Source organism: Carcharodon carcharias, chromosome 13, assembly GCF_017639515.1.
Source record: "Carcharodon carcharias isolate sCarCar2 chromosome 13, sCarCar2.pri, whole genome shotgun sequence".
NCBI lineage: Eukaryota > Metazoa > Chordata > Chondrichthyes > Lamniformes > Lamnidae > Carcharodon > Carcharodon carcharias.
In genome coordinates, this window is record NC_054479.1 from 118,794,578 (window position 1) to 118,821,702 (window position 27,125).

The 27,125-nt window shown below is 43.2% G+C and overlaps 1 protein-coding gene across 1 annotated transcript in view; it reads left to right on the forward strand.

The window, feature by feature from the left end:
* LOC121286399 (gamma-secretase activating protein) overlaps positions 1-27,125 on the forward strand; it is a 130,152-nt gene that overhangs the window by 56,857 nt on the left and 46,170 nt on the right. Inside the window, exons 14-23 of the mRNA XM_041203490.1 lie at positions 1,939-2,016; positions 3,935-4,027; positions 5,375-5,592; positions 9,713-9,779; positions 11,409-11,491; positions 11,600-11,659; positions 12,581-12,715; positions 18,324-18,379; positions 18,632-18,663; positions 22,634-22,695. Coding sequence (XP_041059424.1) covers positions 1,939-2,016; positions 3,935-4,027; positions 5,375-5,592; positions 9,713-9,779; positions 11,409-11,491; positions 11,600-11,659; positions 12,581-12,715; positions 18,324-18,379; positions 18,632-18,663; positions 22,634-22,695 — 884 coding nt within the window. The remainder of the gene's footprint in view (positions 1-1,938; positions 2,017-3,934; positions 4,028-5,374; positions 5,593-9,712; positions 9,780-11,408; positions 11,492-11,599; positions 11,660-12,580; positions 12,716-18,323; positions 18,380-18,631; positions 18,664-22,633; positions 22,696-27,125) is intronic.

The window sequence follows — 27,125 nt, forward strand, 5'->3', positions numbered from 1 at the left end:
GGACAAGGAAAGAAACAAAAGATGTGCCTAGAGCAGGTGTACTCCTGTCTCAAAGCACAAATAAGAGAAAAACCAAAACATGCAAAGAAAAGGAAACAAAATCCAGGGTTGGGGGTGGGGGGATAGTTAGGAAACAGAGTTTACATGCTGAAATTGTTGAACTCAATGCTGAATCCTGAAGTCTGTAAAGTGCCTAATTTGAAGACAAGGTACTGTTCCTCAAGCTTAAGTTGAGCTTCACTGGAACAGTGCAGAAGGCCAAGGACAGAGATGTCAGCATGAGAGCAAGGTGGAGAATTAAAATGGCAGGCCCCTGGAAGTTCAGGGTCGCGCATGCGGACTGGATGGAGGTGTTCCGCAAAGCGGTCACCCAATCTGTGTTTGGTCTCCCCATTATAGAGGAGACCACTTAGTGAGCAGTGAATACAGTATACTAAGTTGAAAGAAGTGCATACAAATTTCTGGAAGTAGAAATAGTGGAAAATGACCTGTTGAATACGGAGGTTGGTGGGATGGAAAATATAGGCATGAGGAACCCTATTGTGGTTCTGGGAGGGAAGGGAAGTGATGAGAGCAGAATTGCAGGAGATGTGCTGGACATGGTCGAGGGCCCTATCAACCATGGTGGAGGGAAATCCTCGGTTAAGAAAAAAAGAAGACATCTCAGAAACGCTGGTGTGGAAGGTTGCATCATTGTGTGATCGAGCCAGAGGAACTGGGAGTCCTTATAGGCCGTAGGATATGGGGAATAGTTGTTGAGGTAGCTGTGGGAGTCAGTGGGCTTACAGTGAACAGTTGTTGATAGCCTTTCTTCAGAAATGGAGATGAGGAAGGGAAGGGAAGAGTTAGAGTGGCTGATGTGAAACTGAGAGAAGGGTGAAAATTGGAAGCAAGTTGAAAGTTTTCCAATTCAGGGCGAAAGAGAGACATGGCACCAATTCATCAATGTATCAGAAAATAGTTGAGATAAGGGTCCCAAATAGGATTGGAAAAGGAACGTTCAAAATATCCCATAAAAAGACAGGCATAGATAGAACCCATTCAGGTACCCATAGCAATACCTTTTAATTGGAGGAAGTTAAACAAAATAAAGGAGAAATTGGTCAATGTGAGAACAAGTTCAGACGGGTGGAAGAGGGTGGTGATCAATGGATACTGGTTGGACTTCCCTTCAGCGAAGAAGCGGAGAACCCTGGGATCGTTCTGGTGTTTTTGGGTTTTCTCTTACTTTCAGACAGCAGTACACTTGCTCTAGGCACATATTTTTTGTTTCTTTGTTTCATCTCTTGCTCCATCACCATTTCCTTTGTCTTTATAAAACTAACTCTTCTGTTATCCAATCTCTCCTGTCTGCCACCCTTTCACAGACCTTCCTTTGTCCAAGTCCCAGCCAACCCTTACTCAAAACCTATCACATCTCTAACTTTTCCCAGTTCTGATGAAGGGCCATCGACTTGTTTCTAACTCTGGTAACTCTGTTTCTCTTTCCACAGATGCTGCCTGAACCTGACTTGCTGAGTATTTGCAGCATTTACTGTTTATATTTCAGATTTACAGCATCCACAGTATTTTGCTTTTTTGCTCAAAATATACTTTTTTACTTGAACCTGCAGTATTCATATTCTGGAAGACCATTGGTGTTTTTTTCTAAAAATAAAATGTAGACTATTCCTTTGATATTGCACACATTTGGGTATTTTGACACCTTTACTCTAAAAGATTGGCATTAAGGTAAGTGAACCTTTTTTGTGATGAGCATGATTTGATGTGGTGTTATGAAATATATAGCAGCTTAACTTGCAAATTGACACATTTTGATTTGCGTTTGTATATGGAACTAGTATAAAGAGAGATTAGAATCGGTAAACCATTCAAGTGGAACTTAACCTGTTCTGTACTGTACCATTCATATATTTTAATATTTTTATTCTTTTGCAGGTTGGAGAAGAACATTTGTAGTTTCTTTGGAAGCATCTGAATGTGACTGTATAGGTGAACCAATCTTCATTAACATTGGTAAGCTGATGACATATAGTGTAGATAGGGAACCTGCAGAGAATAAAACTTATTTAAACCTACAAGAGCTGCATTTCCTAGCCATTTCTGGTGTCTAAATTGGGGAAAATGAAGTTCTTTTGTGGCAGATAAATTAGGCAGAAGCCATTTCCATTGTTTTCTAACACAAAATTACACCTCTTTCTTTCTCCCGCCAGTCCTAATTCCCCCTCAATTTTACCCTTCTCACAATCCACCTACTGAGTCATGAACACCCTCATTTAATTATCTTAGAGAGAATATCTTGCTTTTGCACTCCCCACATACCTGAGATAACTTAAATCAATAATTATAGGATACAACTGTTGCCAGGATTGGCTGAGATGGGCAAAAGTGAGAAGTTTGAATCTGGGAAGTTTCGATAATATCTGGAGCTGGAAAACACCTAACTGCAGGGATTTTATATTTCAGTTACCCACACAAACCTAGACTTCTGCACAGTGCTTCTGACAGGGTCAGACCACAAGCAGACTTCCACCTTACATCCTGCCCAGAATCAAGGATTTTTAGGGGTAGGAATGTAATTCTCTTTAGACACTCCCTTGTGTGCCATTATCATGGAGGAGGAATGGCTGCACGTGATGGAGGAAAGGAGAGACAGGTGATTTTTAGTAGGATGCAGTCCATCAGCGATACTTTTTTTTAGAACATGCTGGCAGTACAGGTCATATGAAGGCACCCGGAGGAGATGTGTATAAGAGTACTTCACCAAAGATACAATAGGACGGGTTATTATTTACTGCATGGGGCCTGTAGCCATGCTTATCTGCCTGCACCCTCTTTGACAGGGAACAATTCACTACTCTCAACTTGGATGGCACAGGCTCTTTTCAGGCAGCTGTATTTCGTGTCTAATATTAGCCAATCTGTAGTATGGGTATGCACTTACCAGGTGAATGACTGACTGTACAGCAGGCTTGTCCAACCTTTTCGTGTTGAAGGTTGGACCTGGTCTCAGCTCCACGCCAGTTCTAGGCCCTGCTCTAGCTCAGGGCTTCTGGGTTCTGGCCTCACTCCAGCTCCAGGCCCCAGCTCTGCTCCTGGCCGGGCCTGGCCCGCAGGCTGCCTGTTGGACAAACCTGCTCTACAAGACAGCTGGGGAATTCATCACAGAAAGGCAGCAGGGATGGGGCCACCTAGTTTTGCAGGGCCTGTCATGTCATGATGTATTTATTTTGTAATTCTGCCTTCACTGACCACTTGGAAGAAAATTACATCAGTGACCATTTCTAGTTGATAAACCTACTCTCAGCCACTATGAATAGTGTTCCTTTGAAAATGCCTGAACAATAGCAGGGCTACAATGTGGGACATGCCGCTTATGGGTCATTGAGAGCACTTTTGGGGTATTAAAGCAAAGAAATGAAAGCTGTTCTATATCTTTTAATGACGCCTTTAAAATGCACCCTTATGATCCTTCTCACAATTTTAATCGATCATCCAAATAAAATCTGGTGTGGAATACATGTGAGCAAACTGCAAATTCCTCATGAAACACTGCTGTTAAAGGATCCAACTCTAGAAGAAGTATCATTTACCATTTCATTAGCAGCATAGAGAGTAAAATGGTTGCAGATGCAATTAAATCTGGGTATGTCACTTGAATTAACTGTAGCAAAATCCTAAATTCCAAATGACCAGGTACATTGATGTTCATGTTCATTGGGTTAAGGAAATTTGCATTGCTTTTAACTTGTTTGATTTGGGATATCTGTTTCTGATCTGGCTTCCCAATTGTCTGTATAAATCATAACAGTTGTTAGTCAGGTGCACTGCAATTTAATAATTAGACACTGAAGCATTTAACTTAGCACATGATTTAAATTGAAATAATCTTGTAAAATTAAAAATTATTGCAATAGATGTATTTTCTTTACAGGTTATTATATAGCTGTTTACATGCCTGGATACTTTTTACACCTCATTAATGTACAGCATCCTAATTTGGCTTGTCATAGCTTATTTTTGTCAGGTAAGAATGTTTAATACAATCTAAGTATGCCTCAGTAACAAGCTTTGAAACTTAAAAAAAAATCTCAGCAGTTCACTTTGTAAGGTGAATTGGCACTGCTTCAGTTCAGTATACTGAGACACTGGACTATAGGGTGGTAAGATTTTGAACTGTTTCATGTGGAGAATCATGGGCATTACTTGGTTCAGGTAAACAAGTCTCCCTTGAACTCCTTATGCAGGACCTCCTGGTGATTAGCAGGTTACATTTACTGCTTTCTTAGCTGACGATAAGAGGGTGGGAACAGGGGAGTGGGGGAGGGACGAAATTATCTGAAAAACCTAGGGACAGTTGTAACACCCAGATTGCTGAGGGCAGCTGAAATAGGAGTTAAACCAGGTACTTTTTTTATTGTTACACTATAGACCCCAGATTTGTTGTAATATTTATTGAACTTTTCTTGCATTGTAATAAAACCACTTTAAGAGATTGCACCAGTGATGTTGCTATTTATTTACATCAAAACACGTTTTTTATAGCTCATTGAGATTGCTGAAGCAATAAAGTTAAACTGCCATTCCTGTTGTAGTGTTCATTAAAGTACATACTTTTGGAAAATGCATCCTTTCTAATTTTTAGTGGTCTTGTTTATCCAAACTTGAGCTCAAAATAAATGGTCTCCAGAATTGGCTCTTTTTAAGCCACAGTGGTCACAAAAGATAAGGCTTGTCATACCATTAAATGCAGTTGTTGTTTACATGAGTAAGTGACTGAATAGGATCACTTATGAGTTTCATTTGACCTCATGATAGGAAATGCATTTTGCAACAAGGCATTCAATGATGCGCTTCTGATATTTAATTATGTATGGCAGGGTTCAGTTTCTTGTTTTGTTAACATTTCAGTGGTGATCTGATCGAGATGTTTAAAAGGTTTAAAGGATTTGATAGGGTAGATACAGAGAATCTAGTTCCTCTGGTTTGTTGTGATTGGGGCAGGGTGGGGGTTGTTGCGGGAGGTGTGTGAAATCAAGGCAAAGGATGTACAATCCTAAAAATAGAGCTAAGTCATTCATGAACAAAATCAGGAAGCACTTTTTCACACAAAGGGTAGTAGAAAATGAACTCTTTGCTTCCCCCACCCCCTGACCGAAGACTATGGGTGTTATGTCAGTTAGAGCTTTCAAAGCTGAGATTCATAGGTTTTTGTTAGTTGAGGCTATTAAGGGATTTAGAGCAAAGGTGGGAAATGGAGTTGAAGTACCTCAATCTAATTGGCAGAGCAGGTGTGAGAGCTGAAGGGCATTCTCCTGTTTTTATATTCATTAAATGAATTCATTAAATAAGCATAATGCTGTGTGTTTGCTAGGGAAAGATGCCAAAGTGAAGTCCTGGAATCACCAACGTTACATGTTGTCATTGTCTGACTCGGTGCTGGACTGTCAGCTGGGGAAAATGTATAAAGCTGACCTCAGCACTCAGTTACTATTGTTGTTCCTGCGTGACAGTAAACTGGATTGTCATCAACTCGCAGCAATGCATTGCGCAGTCTTGTATCTCCAAAGCAATTCAGAAACAGAAGCACAGGTACTGGACTAAAGTATTGAAATATAATCCAATATGCACTCCTCATTGTTCAGCCTCTTGTATATTTTGTCTCAGATATAATATGTTGCTCTGTTTAATAATATTATTGAATGTTCTTTGGAAGCTGCAGTTGTATTTGTTGGTTTCCAAATTAATTGTAGTATTCCTTCGCTTTTAGCCACATGTTGTTTTTGAGCAAAGGAGCACAGATCTGGTTTATGCAGTGTGCATTGTGGTGTACGAGAAGGAGATAGTCATCTCACAGCCAAGTGGTATTCAGAATAGCAAGTGAGTAGCCATCTGGAAGGCTATGGAAAGGCAGCCAGTGGAGGAATCCTCTGTGGGTATGGCAATCTCATGCTGGTATTCCTCATTGAATACCAGTGAGGATGACAACATCTCAAAGGAGTGCAGCCCTGATCCTGGCACCTTGTGGCAAAAGACTCAAAAGGGGCTTACATCAAGTGTGCAGGAATGTGATAGTAATTGGGGATTTGATTGTTGGGACAGATGGGCAGTTCTTCAATTGTTGATATGAGTCCAGTATGGTCTTTTGGGTCCCTAGTGCCTGAATAAAGGACATCACAGAGAGGGTGCAGAACATGTTGTGGGGAGGGAGTTGAGATTCTGCAGTCAAAGTTTAAGGAGCTAGAGAGGAAATTTAAGAGCAGAACCTCAATGATCTCTAGATTAGTCTGACATGCTTTATTTTTATCCAATTCAGTAACCCGACAACCTAATTTACCATAGCTTTGATAAAATACTCATTTTAATACCTCCACTAATTGATCTCCATTTTGGTTTCTTATTCTCCTATCATTCTCCTATCAATCCTTTTAATGTTAATATGCCTATAAGAAGAACTTTGGATTGTCTTTTACTATGGCCACTAATCTGTTCTTATAATATCTTTTTGCTCCTTTTTCACCCCTCTGCACTTTTTATGTTTAGCCTGATTCTCCCTTGCATTATCAAGCAGATGTCTGTCATATGCCTGCTTTTTCTGCTTCATCCTACTCTCTAAATCCTTTACAGAAACAAAAATAGCTGGAAAAACTCAGCAGGTCTGACAGCATCTGTGGAGAGGAATACAGTTGATGTTTCAAGTCCGTATGACTCTTCATCAGAACTAAGGAAATAGAGAAATGAGGTGAAATATAAGCTGGTAGAGGGGCATGGGACAGGTAGAGCTGGATTGAAGGCCAGTGATAGGTGGAAGCAAAGAAGAGATTGCCAAAGATGTCATAGACAAAAGGACAAAGGGGTGTCGACAGTGGTGATGTCAGACCTGAGTTTTTCCAGTTATTTTTGTTTTTGTTTCTGATTTCCAGCATCCGCAGTATTTTGCTTTTCTCTAAGTCCTTTGTCATCCAGGGAGCTTTTGGTTCTCCTGGGGATAGGCAATCAACCAAATCCGTATAAGCCCACTAACTCCCAAAGCTACCTTTTACATCACTTCCTTCCACCCCATTCCCTGTAAGGACTCTATTCCATTCTCCCAGTTTCTCCATTGCTGTTGCATCAGTGCTGACAAGGCCATCCTCCATACAGATGCTCCCCATATGTCTTCCTTTGTCCTCAACAGAGGATTCTGCTCCAACAAATGCACGTTGGGTTATTGCTTTGCTGAACACCTCCATTCTGATTGTGAGCATGTCCTGTCGTTTTAATTTTCATCCTCACTCTCACCCTGATCTTGGCCTCTTACACTGTTTGAATGAAGCTCAACATAGGGTCGAGGAACAGAATCTCAGCTTTCATTTAGGCACTTCCCAGCCTGCTCAACTCAACAATGAGTTCAGCAATTTCAGATCATCAGCTGTCAACACTTTTTTCGGTTGGCAGCTATTGGTGATGATTCTGCTGTTTTTATTCACATCTCTTCTGGAACAATCTATTTTTTTAGCTTGTCCCATTACTGTCTTCTTTTTCCATGCAGCATCATCCCTTTTGTTATTTAAGTTCTCTTGCCTCTATTATTTACTTGAAACCAGTTTACGTTCCTAGCTTTATCCAGTTCTAACAAGATGTTGTCACTGGACATGTTAACTTTGTTTCTTTCTTCACAGGTGTTTCCTCATCCGTTGAGCGTTTCCAGCATTGTCTGTTTTTATTTCAAAAGGTTACATAGGGAAAAAATGAGAAGTGGGACCAGATGGATTTCTGTTTGAAAGAGCTGCTGCAGACGCAGGGTGGAATCTTACCGCCTTAGTTTTAAATGAGGGATTGGGACCATATCCAGGTCCCGATTCCGACTGTGTGTGAAATCTGTCTTTCAGCCAGATCTTCCTGAAGGCATCGGGGAGATGGTGGCGCAGTGGTAATGTCACTAGACTAGTATTATATATGTCCAGGCTAATCCCCTGGGGATGTGGGTTCAAATACCACTATGGCAGCTGGTGGAATTTAAATTCAATAAATAAAACTGGGATATAAAGCTCTCAGTAATGGTGACCATGACAACCATCATCAATTGTTGTAAAAATCCATCAGGTTCACTGTGGTCCTTTAGAGAAGGAAATCTGCCATCCTTACCTGGTCTGGCCTACATGTGATCCAGACCCACAGTGATGTGGTTGACTCTTAACTGCCCAGTTCAAGAACACTTGGAAATGCTAGTGATGTCCACATCCCATGAAGGAATTTTTTTCTTTATTAAGAGTCCACCTCCAGGAGCCACATCCAATTAAAGATGGCAGGCAGGTTCCTCAGGCTGCTGGCCCAATCCAAGCACCTACAGCTTTGGAAGACTGGCAGCCCCACTGGGAGAGGTGGCTGCTACTCAGATAGCAAGGCGAGCTTAAGAGTGCCTCAAAATAGGAGTGTCCTCTGGAGCATTAGCAAGTATCAAATCTATTGAGAGCCGAAGCTGGTAGACTCCTTGGAGCAGGAAATCGTTTGGGCCACAGGTGTGACATTTCCTGCCTGTAGCCCATTCATTGGGGCATGGCGTCTCTTGCTCCCATGGCCTCCTGGCCTCCCAGGCTTGGCATGCAGCAGAAAGCCACTCTGATGCTAAGATCATCCCAGCGGAATCTCCTTATCCTCCTTATGAGCTTCCTAATTGATAATTATTGGCTACCAGCCACTGCCGGGTGGATAGCTGCTGACATTGATGATCCACCTCCAGGAATGTGTCATCTTGCTAACCTTAACGTTCTCATTTCCATTTTTGCTCCCGGTCCTGCTTTAAAGCCACCTCCACAGGACTGGTAGTGCTCACAAAGGGCTGAATGACATCCTGTGTTGCACTGTTCTATGAATTTTTTCTAATTATTTTTTATTTTGGTAAGTATCGCACAACAAGTTATACTGTGCAATCCTTTTATAATTTCAACTTCCTACATTCTGCCAAAATAAGTTCTACCTAGACACCACCCAGGAACTCTTAACTACTCTTTTAAAAATAAAGTTCTCCTGACAGGCTCCCACCCATTATGGAACTCTAAAAATAACGCTCCTAATAAACAAGCGCAAAATTGCAAACTTATAATTATTCAATCCACCCTCAGTGTATATATAAAACCCATTCCTACTCTGCCCTGATATGGTGCTGAAGGCAGAAATTTTCGTATGCTCCAGCCCCAGACTTCACTCCTCATTCCTTTCTCACCTGCCTGCACCCAGACATTCCTGAGATTTCACAGCTCAAACTCCTGTTTTTGCAAATGCATTGGGAATATTATATGCTTTTATTTTTTTAAAAGACTGAAAATAGATAAGCACATCATTTGGAAGTGTATTCACATTCCTTTAGAAGTTGATGCACAATTTGTTAACATGTAACGTTAAATGCAAATTTGCTGTGGGAAACCTTTCAAATCAATAGAAAGAATCCTCAGAGAAAGCTGAATACATTGTCCTCAGTTTACTTTTGTAACCAATCATAATAATCATAATTCGAGAAGATATTTTAAAAGTGTAAATAGACACCAAACAAAATACAGACAGGAGATTATGTGGATCACTTTGACATTTAATATTTTAGATGTGAGCTATGTCTAGAAAGATCCACTAGCCTATGTAAAATGACCTAAATACAAAAAAGTCAATTATACTAGAAAAATAAACCATGGAAAATTTTTCCTGTCTCCAATTTTTTTTATCCCTCTCCCAACAGATTATTCATTGGATGTGTGGTTTGCCTGTTTCTGGCTCTTTTGATCTTATCCAGGAATTCATCCTTGGTAAGAAGGTTCAATTAGATACTTTGGTGCTAAAACCTAATGTCTACTAACCTTGGAATGTTTATTGAGTGACCATAGATTGTAATATGTTCTTTGTTTTTTTTTAAATAAAGATCTAATTATGATGCAAAGCATGTTGCTTGAAAAACAATGTCAAGTCATATAATGCAAGATTCTGTGATATGTGGCTCCTAAAATGTTAATTTTTTTAATACTTGTACAATGGGTTAGGTATGTAATGCTGGGCGAATGTGCACAGTTTCCTAGTGCTCCAAATGACAGACAAATTTTCTAATTTTTCTTGAGTGTAATACAAGAAGCAAGCTGAATACAATGACTAGGAATAGGACAAAACCCTTTATATACAGTTAAGGAAGACATTTCACTGTATCACTACCTAAAAGAACCTAATTACTCTGTAAGGTTCTGAGTGATTTTCCTGAGTGATTTTGTATTATAGCTCAATGACAGTGATAGAAAATTTAAAAAGACAGACTGGGAGCAACATGGGGCAGGATTTCGTTCCCGGTTCCTGATCGCACCACTGGAATGAAATATGGGTTAGGAACCCAGTGGGACTCCAGAGGGTACTTTTGGAGGATGGAGTCTATTAAGTGACCGCCTCCCTGTGCCCCATCCAATGAAGGGCAGCATATGGGCTCCAGGGCAATCAAGGATTGGCAGCCTCTGTGTCAAAGGTGCACACTGCTGAAGTATGTAGGGAGGCGCAAAGGAGCCTCCACTCCTAGTTGCTGGCAACAAATGGGATAAATACAAGGGCCAAAAGGGTTAGCGTCACCAGATATGAGAGGAAAGCCCCCACTGTAATAGGCACTGCCATGGTTGTGGTTGATTTTTGGAGTAGCATCTTGCACATTGAATGGAGCCTCTGGCTTTGATGCCTACCTGGCCTACCAGTGGGAAATGGTGATCGTTTCACTGATAGCCTCCTGACACAATGGGTAACCTGAGCACCAGCTGGAAAATCTGGTTGGTGTCGGGGGAGTGTCCTTAATGAATTAACCCGTCGCAGCCGGGCAGGTAACCATTCCCACCGTCACCCCGACTCCTGCATTATCCTGTGGAGGTGGGAACATGTTGTAGTGATGGCCTGATGGGATTTCCCTCCTGTTTTGGGGGCCATCCGGCTTCCGGACCTGCCTCCACAGGCCGTTGATTATTCAGGCCATAGTCTTTCGTCAGAGTGAGAGAATATGTTGCTGCCCTTCAAGCTACTTCCAATGTATAATAAATCTGTTTGAATCTATTGCTATTTGACTTGATTATTATTCACTGTCACCATCAAAAGCTCCTTCTTCATAAATTCTATATTAAACTTTTAGAGATGAAAGTAAATGAGTAGCATGACTTCACTCTGGATCAAAGCTTTCACATCAGTATTAAAATGTATTGTGGATTTTATTGAAGTCGACACCAGCATCAATGGCTAATTACTTTCTAGTGTTATTAAGTTTGCATTGATACTTATTATGGCCAATAATGCTGCAGATCAGAAAAAATGCATGTTTCCTTCATTCACTTGATGCAGATTATTTTGCCTTTAAATTGCACAAATGTTTTGATTCTCTGGTTTAATTTTTATCTGCACTTGGAATGAATTTGTCTCAGGTACTTTGTACAGGAAAGCAATCTCAGAAACAAACACCGTGGGCAAACTGCTACCATACTCATCCTTATTCAGCTGGGATGGGGTAAGATTAATCTTGCATATAACCAAAGTAAACTTTTTGAATATTTGCAGATAACATTTTGTTCTGTTTAAATTTAGAAAGTTAATTATTCTTTCCAAATATCTATAGGAAATTCCTGGAATAGCCTACCGTACAGAAAATATTTCACAACCTGTTTTTAAGGAAAAGGTAAGACTATTGTGCAATGCAGTTATTTACATTTAACAATTGTTCATAAAACTGTAAACATTGTTTTCATTATTTTATGCGCCGACCAAAATAACCCTTTCAATACTCACAGTAAGTATTGAAGTGCTCCCAAAAGTTCTCCTGTCCTAAATTTCTGAAGATTACTTCTTATAGGACGATAGGAAAACAGTCCCATCGTTAAAGAAAACAGTTTAATTAAAATATGTGGAAGCTACATCTAATATATCAACAAATCCAGAAAAACACAGAATTCTTGATATGGAGCTCACAGTATATAATATGGCTCACCACATATGGACTGAAATATGACTTTCTAAATAAGATTATAAGAAATAGGAGCAGGGATAGGCCACTTGGCCCCTCAAACGTGTTCAATAAAATAATGGCTGACCTGATTATAGACTTTTATTCCACAGATTAGAGTTTGAAAACCAGTTAATTATTTCTAAAGATTCTTTCATGACTTCCAGCTCACAGGTGTATATTGTGATTGAGTGGTACATATTGTCTGGTAGGTTGACAATTCTCTCCTCCCTTCCCTCCCAAGGTGCAAGAAAAGGCAAACTTTTCTAAAGTGAAAACTAACCAGGCTGTCTTAAGTGTACAGGTTAGCAAGTTGAGGGTCAGATGTTGATTTGTTTATTATCCGTGACTGAAGTGATGTGACGTGACTCCTCCTCAAGATGTTTCTTAAAACCTTTCTGTCTGATCGAGCTTTTGATCACCTGCCCTAATAGCTTAGTATACGGCTCAAAGTCCAGTTTTGTTTGATAATGTTCCTGTGAAGCTTCTGGGATGTTTTGATATGTTTAAGGTGCTATATCAATGCAAGTTGTTGTTATGCAATATTTGATTGCTTGCTTGTTGGTATTTAAAAAAAAATGTGCATCTCCTTTCCAGATCCAAAACCTTAAAGGTTTTTGGGAAGAGCTGAACAGGAATGTGAAATCTATGAAGAATTTAGGAAGTTTACATTATCCATGGCACAATAATAGCTCATTGAGAAGAATCAAAGCACAGCTATTTTCAGAAATGGTAAGAGATTTTAGGTGAGCATTCATTGTTTTTAATGTAAACATAAATTTAACAATTTAGAATCCTTGGTAGTTGCTCATTTCGCTTTAATAAATCTAAACTAGTTTTATAAAAGCAAATTACTGCGGATGCTGGAAATCTGAAATAAAAACAGAAAAGGCTAGGAATACTCAGAGGGTCTGGCAGCTCCTATGGAGAGAGAGAAATAGCGTTAATGTTTAAGGTGAATACCTTCTCATCAGAATTATTGTGATCGCTTCGGTTGTTCAGTTCTAATGATAGGTCATCTGTTTTTCTCCCTCTCTCCACAGAGGCTTAATTATCTAAACCTATTCAAGTGAATAAGAAATCTAAGGGCAGGATATTTAGCTTGGTGGGCAGGAGCGTGCCTGACCCGCTCGAACATTAAATAAAGTGCGTTGACATTGGCAAAGCATGCCAATGTCAACGCGCACACTTGCGATATTTCACTAGGCGAGTGCAATGCAGACAGAGGTGCACCTGTCATTAATTAGGTGGCCAGTTAAGGCCCTTGAGACATCAATTGTCTCTGACTTTACGTAGCCCGTGTGATTTTTAGACCATCGCATGGGCAAAACGTGCAGATAAGCAGGGCATAATTTGCAAAACTTCATCCACGGGCAGGATAAGAGGGGTCAGTGGCCTTGTCAATGCACTTAGTGAGGAATTTAGGATATCACTTGCTGCTGGTTGCAGCTGTGAACAGGACAGCTTCATCTCGCTTCAGAGCTGCATTCAGATATTTTAAAGGTTTCAGTTCAGGACTCAACTGTTGTTTTCCAGGCCCCCGGAGGATTCACACCACGTATCAGACAGCCTTCCCTTATCTTGGTAATGGGGATTGTGGTCTCTGCTGGAGGCACCTCCTCCTCTGAGGAAGAAAGGGCCAGAAGGGGGAGGAGGCCAGGTGACCTTGCTCAGCTTCCAGGGGAGTGTCCTGTGGGAGGAGAGGCGCAGGCACATGGGGTGCAGGGCCAACAGGAAGACCAAAGTGGAAGGGGCCACTATCCTGCTGCCAGGGCTTACAGGTGGCGATGTAGCTACCTCAATATGTCTGAGGTGCAATGGCGAAGGAGGCTCTGCCTCTCAAGGGAGAAATGACCTCCATCTGTCAGAGGATTGGCCCTGAGATCAGCCTCGACTGTGTGGGTGGACACCCCATGTCAGTGGCGCTGAAGGTCATGGTGGTCCTCAACATCTGTGCCTCCGGCTCTTTCCAGGGGTCAGTGGGGGATCTTTGTGCCAGACTGGTGACAGATGCTCTGTTCAGGTGTGCAGTAACTTTCATTCGTTACTGACGAGGCCAGCCAGGCAGAGTGAACCAGAGGCTTTGCAGTGATTGCTGGGAACCCCCGTGTACAGGGTGCAATTGACTGCACACATGTGGCCATCAAGGTGCCAGCAGGTGAGCCGGGAGCCTTCATCAACAGGAAGGGATCCCACTCCATGAACGTGCAGATAGTGTGTGATCACACAATGCAGATTCTGCAAGTGTGTCCAAGGTACCCAGGCAGCTCCCATGACAATTCCTGAGGCACTCCCAGGTGCCAAGGCTCTCCAGTGCTCCAGCCCGACTGGATCGATAGCTGCTGGGTGACTGAGGGCTGTCCACTCAGAAGGTGGCTCATGATGCCTCTCCACCACCCAAGAACGGAGGCTGAGCAGCGATACAACAGGAGTCACGCCTCCACAAGGGCGGTGGGAGAGAAAACCATCGGTCTTCTCAAGATGTGCTTCCGATGCCTGGACTGTTCAGGGGGCGCACTCAAATACCACCCCCAGATAGTGGTTGCATGCTGCATTCCCTACTACCTGGCACTGGCAAGGGGGGATGCAGTGGAGGAAGAAGGTCTTGACGCAGCAGGCAGCAGATAACAAGTCCAGTAGTGAGTCCGAGGACGAGCATGGGCAGGAGAACGCTGAGGGCGTAGGTGCTGACCTGGGTAATCTCCAGGGAGGCAAGGACACCAGGGACGTTTTCATCCTACGCTCCTTCAGCTAGCCTACCAAATAAGAACCACCAACACATGCCAGGGCTGCAGGCTCCATACTCGATCCCAGGACCAGTTCCTTGATCAACAATATAAACTATGTGCCTTTGCAATAAAGTTTCAGGAAACATATGTCTATCATAATATCATGGCTTACCCTGCACCTACAGAACAAACATAATATCATGGCTTACCCTGCACCTACAGAACAAACATAATATCATGGCTTACCCTGCACTTACAGAACAAACATAATATCGTGGCTTACCCTGCGCCTACAGAACAAACATAATATCGTGGCTTACCCTGCACCTACAGAACAAACATAATATCGTGGCTTACCCTGCACCTACAGAACAAACATAATATCGTGGCTTACCCTGCACCTACAGAACAAACATAATATCGTGGCTTACCCTGCACCTACAGAACAAACATAATATCGTGGCTTACCCTGCACCTACAGAACAAACATAATATCGTGGCTTACCCTGCACCTACAGAACAAACATAATATCGTGGCTTACCCTGCACCTACAGAACAAACATAATATCGTGGCTTACCCTGCACCTACAGAACAAACATAATATCGTGGCTTACCCTGCACCTACAGAACAAACATAATATCGTGGCTTACCCTGCACCTACAGAACAAACATAATATCGTGGCTTACCCTGCACCTACAGAACAAACATAATATCGTGGCTTACCCTGCACCTACAGAACAAACATAATATCGTGGCTTACCCTGCACCTACAGAACAAACATAATATCGTGGCTTACCCTGCACATACAGAACAAACATAATATCGTGGCTTACCCTGCACCTACAGAACAAACATAATATCGTGGCTTACCCTGCACCTACAGAACAAACATAATATCGTGGCTTACCCTGCACCTACAGAACAAACATAATATCGTGGCTTACCCTGCACCTACAGAACAAACATAATATCGTGGCTTACCCTGCACCTACAGAACAAACATAATATCGTGGCTTACCCTGCACCTACAGAACAAACATAATATCGTGGCTTACCCTGCACCTACAGAACAAACATAATATCGTGGCTTACCCTGCACCTACAGAACAAACATAATATCGTGGCTTACCCTGCACCTACAGAACAAACATAATATCGTGGCTTACCCTGCACCTACAGAACAAATGAAGCATACTGAGGCCAGTTGCACAAAATAACATATCATTTGCTTGTGAATCTTATAAGTTGCAGAAATTAACATGAACTGATGTTTTCCATCACACCATTTAAAAAAAAATGAAAAATGGGGGAACTAAATATCACCCCTGATAAGCCCATGTTGTACTTAAGGCGCTTTAAGTTTTCACTTGCGGGTGCTGTGTCTTGGTGCTCCCTCTCACTGGCACTGGCATTGGAGGCGGCCTGCTCACTCTACTATCTTGTTGGACTTTATGACCTTGGTGGGTGTCTCCCTGGGAGGGAGCAGCCAGTGCCACGGCTGGCACCTCCCTAGTCGCTGCAGCCTCATCAGCTGCCATGGTCACTGGCAGAGGGGCGGAAGAGCTGCTGCCATCAACTGGAGCACCCTGAAAGGAGTCCACGGAGACAACAGGCAGCTCGTGTGCCAACGTGAGGTCGCTTTGGACCTCCCTGCTCACCATTGATGGACGGGAACTTAGTTGGGATACTGGGTAGCCAGTCCATCTCCCACATTGACACTGACCAGCTGAGGTCATTGCCGGTGTGAGGGTTTGCAGGTCTGAGCACATTCCCAGGAACCCCTGATTGAGTCCCTGGAGGAGCCTCTCCAGTCGCCACTCTCTCCATGGAGGAAGCATTGCGCACAGCCATGAGGGTCGGCGCATTGCTCACACTCTGCAAGAACTCCTGAACAATGGGGACCATGGCACACATCCCCTCATGTGTCTCCGCCAGATCCTCCCGCACACCCTCCTGGACATCCAGCATCTGCTGCCTCAGGGACGACTGCAGAGGCCCATCACCAGCCACCGACTGAGCATTGTCCTGGCCCCAGCAGTCCTTTGACTGCCGACGCTCTAAGCACTCTCTGCCTCTGCCTGCACCTCAAGTGAGTGTGGTGTCCTCACCAATGTGCACCGATAGACTGGATGGTGATGTTATCCCCACCGAGGTGCTGGTATCTGCGTTGGTGCCTGCTTGACGGAGAGGGTGTAATGCAGGTGCGTGGTGAGCATGGTGGTCCTCAGGGGTCAGGGGTGGGCCTTCACGGTCCTCATGACTACCGCCTTCTGGTGAGCCTAAAATGGAGAAGAAGGACATGTCATTAGTTTAAGTCATGAAACTGTCACTGTGCATGCCTAGTACCCTGCTGAAACAGAGATTTGCATCATGGTGCCTTGTCTTTTGATTATCACTGGGGATTCCAGGTTCGAGGCTTACATCAATATAGAGACTACACTGGAATAATAGCAAAAACTGACATTCTCACTTCAGTGCACTGCACATTTACCTTTCTCTGGCACCCCAGCCTCATTATGGCCACTTGACCAAGGTGTATGGCGCCTCTCCAGTCCCAGGGCCTCCTCATATCGTGAGAGGGTGAGGAGGTGTGGGGTTCCTTCGCCAGTCTGCGACCTCTCAGCATTGTCATGGGATGTTTTCTTCTGAAAGAACAGAGGAGCATTGATTAGCCCACTCTCTACCTGCAGCACCATTGCAGCCTGGCCAACCCCACCTGAGGAACACCTCACAGGGCTCAGCCAATTCGTGACCCTGGAGCCACAAGGCACTCAGTCCAAGCAGCCAGGTCTCAACCCCTTGCGCAGATGCTGCCTCATTGATATTCGCTGCTCTAACATCTCTCAGGTCCACAGGGGAATGGGCAGCTCTTAGCTGCCCTGATAAGTGACCCATGCCAACGCGGCACTCGTCCTTTCCGATTGCAGCAGGTCATTGAAGTGCTTCTGACACTGCACCCATGTACGCCTCACCACGTCGTGGCTGCTGACAGCAGATGCCACCTCCTCCCAGGCCTTTTTAGTGAGGTGGGGAGCCTCTTCCTCCCGCCCCTGGGGACAAGGGTTTCTCTCCTCGCTGCTGCCGCCTCCTCCAGGAGAACTGCGAGGCACTCGTCTGAAAAACGGGGGGGCCGACTGTCCCGCCTGCCTGCCGCGTCCACCCGCTGTGGTCTCCATTTGCAACACTCCCGAGTCCTTCGGTGCCAGCCTTCCATGGATTGCCGAGGCCACATTTGAATCGGCCGCTGGGTCGACGTTGGACCCGGTGGACGTCATGACCCCCACCCGCTCCTTCGCGCACGTTCCAGGCTGCGTATCATGCTGGTGCGCCTGCATAAAATCACGGAGCGCTGCCGATCACAGGCAGTGGTCAGCGACCCCACTGATCCCACTGACCCTGCACACCAAGGGTAAAATTCTGTCCTAAATTTAGCTACCATACTTGCTGGTGTCCACTGCGCCTCTTCAAAGCCTCAATATTTATCACCAGATGTGAGGATCTAAACTAACGTTCCACATGTGCACCTGTCCAGGTATAGTGCTCTTAATTTATTGTAAAAGAAACAGTTCAAATGTAATTTCTAAAAGGATTTTTCAATTATTTCAGAAAGTGGATGAAAAGGCGTGCAGGCACTTCAGGAATATTTTAGAAAATGCCAAAATGTAAGTGAACTTTTTAACTGCGAAAGAATATTCTGGGTGGGTTTTCCTGCTCATCCACTGTAAATTTAGCAGAAGAACCCCGGAAAACCTGGGAAAATGAGTTTTCCCAGTGTTTTTGGCTGTTTCACTGAAGTTCTGCTAAAGAGTAGGAGAACTTTTACCAAAACTCATCCCCAAAATTTTATTTTTCATCACATTGACCAGCTTATTGGTTATTTGAGGATGTTAAAAGTTCTGGTTTAATTTGTACAGGATTCTTTCAAAAGTGGATACACGTTCCTCAGGTAGGAAGATGCGGTTTGATTTTACTTGTATAGTGATAGAGATTATTTGAAAATGAACCTACAAATTAGGCCACTTGGCCCCTCGAGCCTGCTTCACTGTTCAGTAAGACCATGGCTGATCTGATTGTAACCTCAGTTCCACATTCCTGCCTATCCACGATTCATCCAACCTTTCACCCCCTTGCTTATCAAGACTCTACCTACCTCTGCCTTAAAAATATTCAAAGATTCTGCTTCCCTTCCACTGCCTTTTGAGGAAGAGAGTTCCAAAGACTCATGACCTGAGAGATAAAAAAATTCTCCTTATCTGTCTTAAATGGGCGACCCTTATTTTTAAACTGTGACCCCTAGTTCTAGATTCTCCCACAAATGGAAACATCCTTTTCAGATCCACCCTGTCATAGAAACTATGAGCAGGAGTAGGCCATTTGGCCCTTCAAGCCTGCTCCCCCATTCATTCATGATCATGGCTGATCATCCAACTCAATAGCCTACTCCCGCTTTCTCCCCATACCCTTTGAACCCTTTCGCCCCAAGAGCTATATCTAATTCCTTCTTGAAAGCATATGTTTTGGTCTCAACTACTTTCTGTGGTAACGAATTCCCCAGGTTCACCACTCTCTGGGTGAAGAAATTTCTCCTCATCTCAGTCCTAAATGGTCTACCCCATATCCTCAGACCGTAACCCCTGGTTCTGGACTCCTACACCATCGGGAACATCCTTCCTGCATCTACCCTCTCTAGTCCTGTTAGAATTTTATAGGTTTCTATGAGATTCCCCCTCATTCTTCTGAACTCCAGCAAATATAATCCTAATCGACTCAATCTCTCCTCATATGTCAGTCCCGCCATCCCAGGAATCAGTCGGGTAAACCTTCGCTGCGCTCCCTCTATAGCAAGTACATCCTTCCTCAGATAAGGAGACGAAAACTGCACACAATATTCCAGGTATGGTCTCACCAAGGCCCTGTACAATTGCAGCAAGACATCCCTATTACTGTACTCGAATCCTTTCGCTATGAAGGCCAACATACCATTTGCCTTCTTTACCGCCTGCTGCACCTGCATGCTTACCTTCAGCGACTGGTGTACAAGGACACCCAGAACTCGTTGCACATTCCCCTCTCTCAATTTATAACCATTCAATAATAACCTGCCTTCCTGTTTTTGCTACCAAAATGGATAACCTCACATTTATCCACATGATACTGCATCTGCCATGCATTTGCACACTCACTCAGCTTGTCCAAATCACATTGAAGCATCTCTGCATCCTCCTCACAGCTCACCCTCCCACCCAGCGTTGTGTCATCTGCAAAATTGGAGATACCCTCATTTAATTCTCTCATCTAAATCATTAATATATATTGTGAATAACTGGGGTCCCAGCGCTGATCCCTGTGGTACCCCACTAATCACTGCTTGCCATTCGGAAAAATACCCATTTACTCCTACTCTTTGTTTCCTGTCTGCCAACCAGTTTTCTATCCATCTCAATACACTACCCCCAATCCCATGCGCTTTAATTTTACACGCTAAACCCTTATGTGGGACTTTGTCGAAAGCCTTCTGAAAGTCCAAATAAACCACATCCACTGGCTCCCCCTCATCAACTCTACTAGTTACATCATCGAAAAATTCTAGTAGATTTGTCAAGCTTGATTTCCCTTTCATAAATCCATGCTGACTCTGTCCGATTCTGCCACTGTTTTCCACGTGCTGAGCTCTTAAATCTTTTATAATGGACTCTAGAATTTTCCCCACTACCGACGTCAGGCTGACTTGTCTATAATTCCCTGTTTTCTCTCTGCCTCCCTTTTTAAATAGTGGGGTTACATTAGCTACCCTCCAATCTGTAGGAACTGTTCTAGAGTCTATAGAATCTCGGAAGATGACTACCAATGCATCCACTATTTCTAGGGCCACTTCCTTGAGTGTTCTGGGATGTAGATTATCAGGCCACAGGGATTTATCGGCCTTCAATCCCATCAATTTCCCCAACACCATTTCCCTACTAATACTGATTTCTTTCAGTTCCTCCCCCTCACTAAACCCTGTGTTCCCCAATGTTTCTGGTATGTTATTCATGTCCTCCTTTGTGAAGACGGAACCAAAGTGTGTATTTAGTTGGTCAACCACTTCTTTGTTTCCCATTATAAATTCCCCTGTTTCTGACTGTAAGGAACCTACATTTGCCTTCACCAATCTTTTTCTCTTCACATACATATAGAAACTTTACAGTCAGTTTTTATGTTCCCTGCAAGCTTACTCTCGTACTCTATTTTCCCCTTCTTAATCAATCCCTTGGTCCTCCTTTGCTGAATTCTAAACTGCTTCCAATCCTCAGGTCTGTTGTTTTTTTCTGGCCAATTTGTATGCCTCTTCCTTGGATCTAATACTATCTCTGATTTCCCTTGTAAGCCATGGTTTGTTCCTGTTTTACTTTTGCGCCAGACAGGAATAAACAATTGTTGCAGTTCATCCATGCGCTCTTTGAATGTTTGCCATTGCCTATCCACCGTCATCCCTTTAAATAACGTTTCCCAATCCATCATAGCCAACTCGCACCTCATACCATCGTAGTTTTGTTTAAGAGTCAGGACCCCAGTCTCAGAATCAACTACGTCACTCTCCATCTTGATGAAGAATTCTATCATATTATGGTCGCTCATCCCCAAGGGGCCTCGCACAACTAGATTGCCAATTATTCTTTTCTCATTACACAATACCCAGTTGAGGATGGCCTGTTCTCTCATTGGTTTCTCAATGTATTGGTCCAGAAAAACATCCCATATACACTCCAGGAATTCCTCCTCTAAGGTATTGTTACTAATTTGATTTGCCCAATCTATATGCATATTAAGGTCACCCATAATTACAGATATTCCTTTATTGCATGTGTCTCTAATTTCCTGTTTAATGCAATTCCCAACATCACCACTACAGTTTGGGGGTCTATATACAACCCCCGCAAACGTTTTTGTCCCTTAGTGTTTCTCAGCTCTACCCATACAGATTCCACATCGTTGGAATTAATATCTTGCCTCACTGTTGCGTTAATTTCCTCTTTAACCAGCAATGCAACTCCATCACCTTTTCCTTTTTGTCTGTCCTTCCTAAATACTGAGTACCCCTGGATGTTCAGTTCCCATCCCTGATCACCCTGCAGCCATGTCTCTGTAATCCCGACTATGTCATACCTGTTTACATCTATTTGCATGGTTAATTCATCCACTTTATTGCGATTGCTCCTCGTGTTAAGGCACAAAGCCTTAATGCTTGGCTTTTTAACGTTACTTGTCCCGTTCCCACTATTTTTCACTGAGGCCCTGTTTGATTCATGACCTTGATTTCTCCGACTATCACTTTTCTCATTCCGCTTTCTGTCTTTTGTTCTTGTCCTTGATTCCCCTTCCTCTGACTCCTTGCATAGGGTCCCACCCCCTACCGTTTTAGTTTAGACCCTCCCCAACCACTCTAACAAATGTTTCTGTCAAGACCGCTCAGGATCTTATATGTTTCAGTCAAGTCGCCTCTTACTCTTCTAAAGTCCAGTGGATACAGCCTAGCCTGTCCAACCTTTCCTCTAAGACAACCCGCCCATTCCAGGTATTAGCCTAGTAAACCTTCTATGAACTGCTTCCACAGCATTTCCACCTTAAATAAGGAGACCAATACTGTACACAGTACTCCAGATGTGGTCTTACCATTGCCTTGTACAACTGAAGCATCAACACCCTACATTTGTATTCAATTCCCCTTACAATAAACAAAAACATTCTATAAGCTTTCCTAATTACTTGCTATATCTGCATACTAGCTTTCTGCGATTCAGTCGAAACAAGTATTCTGCCTTTTGTGGCAATTAATTTAGGAAAAAATATGCAATAATTTTCCTTTTTTTTTTAAACAAGTCGTTTGTGTAGTTGAGTAAAGGTTAATGAGTGCTGTGACTTTTCTTTCATAACAGAACAGCAAGCTGTTCCCTTATTTCAGGAAGAAGACTGCCAGCAGATGGCGCTAATAGGACTGGTAAGGAGCCCAGTTAGTGGTGGTGTACCCTGTATATTATAATGGAATACTGAAGGAAAGAACAATAAAAATGATTCAAGTTTTTCTTTTTTTTTTAAAAAAAATGCACTGAAAAATTATTTTTTGTAAATGATAGTGCATAGAATTCATACTCTTATTCCTGATTGATGCCCATAGTTTGATTGCCTAAGGCATATGTAACCTGCTAAACTGTATGAAATATAATGCATATACTGGCACGAACATACATACAAACATACAAATAAAGTGCAGGAGTTAGCTATTCAGCCCCTCCAGCATGCTCTTCCAGTGGATAAGATCGTGGCTGATCTGATTGTGGCCTCAACTCCATTTTCCTGCCTACCCCTTTGACTCCTTTGTTCGTCAATAATCTATCTATCTCTGCGTTAAAAATATTCAGTGACCCTGTCTCCACTGCTCTCTGGGGAAGAGAATTCCACAGACTCACGACCCTTTGAGAGAAAAAAAATTCTTCTCCTCTGTCTTAAGTGGGAGACCCCTTATTTTTAAGCTGTTCCCAAGTTCTAGCTTCTTGACAAGCATAAACATCCTCCCGGCATCAACCCTGTCAAATCCCCTCAGGATATTTTATGTTTTAATAAGATCATCTTTCATTCTTCTAAACTCCAGTAGATATAGGCCCAGCCTGTCCAACCTTTCCTCATAAGATAAGTGTTTCATCCCAGTGCTTCATCCCAGGAATCAGTCAAGTGAATCTTTGCTGAACTGCTTCAAATGCAATAATGCCTATTAAATAAGGAGACCAAAACTGTGCACATTACTGAAGATGTGGTCCCACCAATGCCCTGTACGACTGTAGCAAAATGTCTCTACTTTTGTATTCCATTCCCCTTGCAATGAACGACAACATTTAATTTGTCTTCTTAATAATCACTTGCTATACTTGCATACTAACTTTTTGTGATTCATGTACCAGGACAACCAGATTCCTCTGTATTGCAAAGTTCTGCAATCTCTCTCCATATAAATAATAAGCTGCTTTTCTGTTCTTCCTACCAGACTGGACAAGTTCACATTTTCCCATATTACACCATCTGTCAAATTTTTGCCCATTTACTTAACCTATCTGTATCCCTTTGCAGACTCCTGACTCTTGATACCCTCTTCACAACTTACCTTCCTACCTATCCTTGTATCATCAGCAAATTTAGCAACCATACATTTGGTCTTTCGTCCAAGTCATTAATACAGATTGTAAATAGCTGAGGCCTCAGCACTGATCCCTGTGGCACTCCACTTGTTATATCTTGCCAACTCGAAAATAACTCCTAAATGCCTACTCTTCATTTCCTGTTAGCTAGCCAATCCTTTATCCATGCTAATTTGGTACCCCCTACACCATGAGCTCTTATTTTGTGTAGTAATATTTGATGGGGCACCTTGTCAGATGCCTTCTGGAAATCCAAGTACACCACATCTACAGGTTTCCCTTTATCCACATTGCTTTTTACTTACCCAAAGAACTCTGATAAATTAGTCAAACACCATTTCCCTTTCAGAAAACCATGTTGACTCTTACACTCTTAAAATTCTCCTTTTTTTCTTTCATTGTTTGCCTTTTTTTTATATTCTGTCCAATCTTCTCAGCTGCCATTAATCTTTGTGGAATTGTATGCTTTTTTGTTCAATTTGATAGATTCTTTAATTCCCTTAGTTAGCCATGGATGGTGCATCCTTCTCCTAGAGTCTTTCTTTCTCACTGGAATGTATCTTTGCTGAGTGTTATGAAATTCTCCTAAATATCTGCCACTGCACCTCTACTGACCTGTCCCTTAACTTAATTTCCCAGTTCACTTTAGCCAGCTCTGTCTTCATACGTTCATCATTGCCCTTATTTAAGTTTAAGACACTAGCCTTAGGCCCACGCTTCTCCCCCTCAAGCTGAATGTGAAATTCACTCGTTATGTTCATTGCTACCTACGGCTGCCTTTACTATGAGGTCATTAATTAATCATTCTCATTGTACATTACTAGATCTAGAATAGCTTGCTCTCTGGTTGGCTTAGAATTGCTGCTCTAATAAACTGTCCCGAAAACACTCTATGATCTCATCTTCTAGGCTACCTTTGCCAATCTGATTTGTTCAATCTAAATGGAAATTAAAGTCACCCATGATTATTGTTGTACCTTTCTCATAAGCCCCTGTTACCTCTTCCTGGAAACCCTGTCCTACAGTGTGGTTACTGTTAGGAGGCCTATAAACTATTCCCACAAATGACTTACCTTTGCTATTTATTATTTCTACCCAAACTGACTCTACATTTTGATCATTAGAAATAAGGTCATCTGTCTCTATTGTACTAATGTCATCCTTCCTCTTTTCCTAGCTTCCTGTCCTTCCAAAATGTCATGTACCTTGAATATTTAGGTCCTAGCCTTTATCATCTTGCAGCCATGTCTCTGTAATGGCTATTAGATCATATATATTTATTTCTATTTTTGAGCTGACAATTCATCCATTTTGTTACGAACGCTACACGCATTCAGATACAGAGCTGTCAGTTCTGCCTTTTTACTATTTTCGCAATTTGTAGTCTTATCTGCAGGCCCACTTTTAAGTTTATGTGCTCTATCCCTCCCTACCACATTCTGATTATCATTACCCATATTGCTAGTCTGCTCTTTTGCCTTCTCCTCTCCCTTTTGCTTATCACATCTTCCCCGACTTGATACTTCATATCCAATACATAGTTTAAAGTCTTCTGTGCTGCCCTGGTTATACAGCTTGCCAGAACACTGGTCCCAGCATGGTTCAGGTGAAGACCATCCCAACAGCTCCCACTTTCCCTAGTACTGGTACAAGTGCCTCATAAATTGTAACCCATTTCTCCCGAACCAATCTTTGAGCCACGCATTCAACTTTCTAATCTTATTTGCCCTGCACTAATTTGCAAGTGGCTCCAGTAATAAACCAGAGATTATTACCATTAAGGTTCCGACTTTTAATTTAGCACCTATCTGCTCATATTCCCTAAGCAGAACCTCTTTCCCAGCTGTACCTATGTTGTTGCTATCAACATGGACCATGACAACTGGATCCTCCCCTCCAATTGCAAGTTCCTCTCCAGCCCAGAGCAGAAGTCCTGAACCCTGGCACTGAGCGGGCAGCACAGCCATCTTGACTCTCATTTCAGACACATTTCTCTGCAGTCAATTCCCCTGACTGTACTGGCCTCTACTGCCACTACATCCCAATCCAACCGCACACCCCCTCTCCCCCGCCACCCCAGGTCAGTTTGCTCATCCATTCTGCAGCCACTCTTTTGTCCATGAAGGTTGCAAAGGCCTCAAACTTATTGGACAATTGCAAACCCCCTCCACTTCAACTTTCTTGATCCCCTTACCTGCCTTGCTCTCAGTCACACCCTCCTGTTCCTGACCAGGGACAAATCAGACAACACGATCCTAAGAGGTGTGACTGCCCCTTGGAAAATTGTGTCCAGGTTGCTTTCCCCTTCCCTGGTGCATCGCAGTGTCCTCAGCTCAGCTTCCAGCTCAATGACTGTGAGCCAAAGCTCCTCGAGTTGCAAACGTATACTGCAGACATTTTTGCCTTGGATCACACAGGTGTCCATGAGCTTCCGCGCTCAGCAGCCGCTGCACGTTACCTACCCTGCCACCTTTATGGTGTTTCAATTAATTAATTATTTTAATAATTAAGTTTTAATGATTGTCTCTAGTCCTGTGTGTGCTTATATTCCTAGTTTTCTACTGCCGGTGCAGACACGATGGGCTGTATGGCCTCCTTCTGCACTGTAATGTTTCTGTGATACTTGCCCCAATTGAAATTCCCTAGTTTAGATAAGATAAATAGTAAACACTCACCAGCCAATTACCTACTTGCATCCCTGTGATGTGACACCTGAATTTTTCCTACCAGACATGGGTTCTGACTGGAAATTGGTTACAGGTTCGCCCTGTTGCTCTTGCTGACTTTTGAAGGGAAGTCCTGCTCTCTTTTTCTTTCGCTCTCTTGCTCTCTTGCGCTCTCTCTCTGTCTCGTGCACTCTCTCTCTCTCGCGCGCTCTCTCTCGCCCTCGTGCACGCTCTCTCTCTCTCTCGCCCTCGCGCGCGCTCTCTCTCTCGCCCTCGTGCGCGCTCTCTCTCGCCCTCGCGCGCGCTCTCTCTCGCTCTCGCGCGCTCTCTCTTGCTCTCGCGCGCTCTCTCTTGCTCTCGCGCGCTCTCTCTTGCTCTCGCGCGCTCTCTCTTGCTCTCGCGCGCTCTCTCTTGCTCTCGCGCGCTCTCTCTTGCTCTCGCGCGCTCTCTCTTGCTCTCGCGCGCTCTCTCTTGCTCTCGCGCGCTCTCTCTTGCTCTCGCGCGCTCTCTCTTGCTCTCGCGCGCTCTCTCTTGCTCTCGCGCGCTCTCTCTTGCTCTCGCGCGTGCTCTCG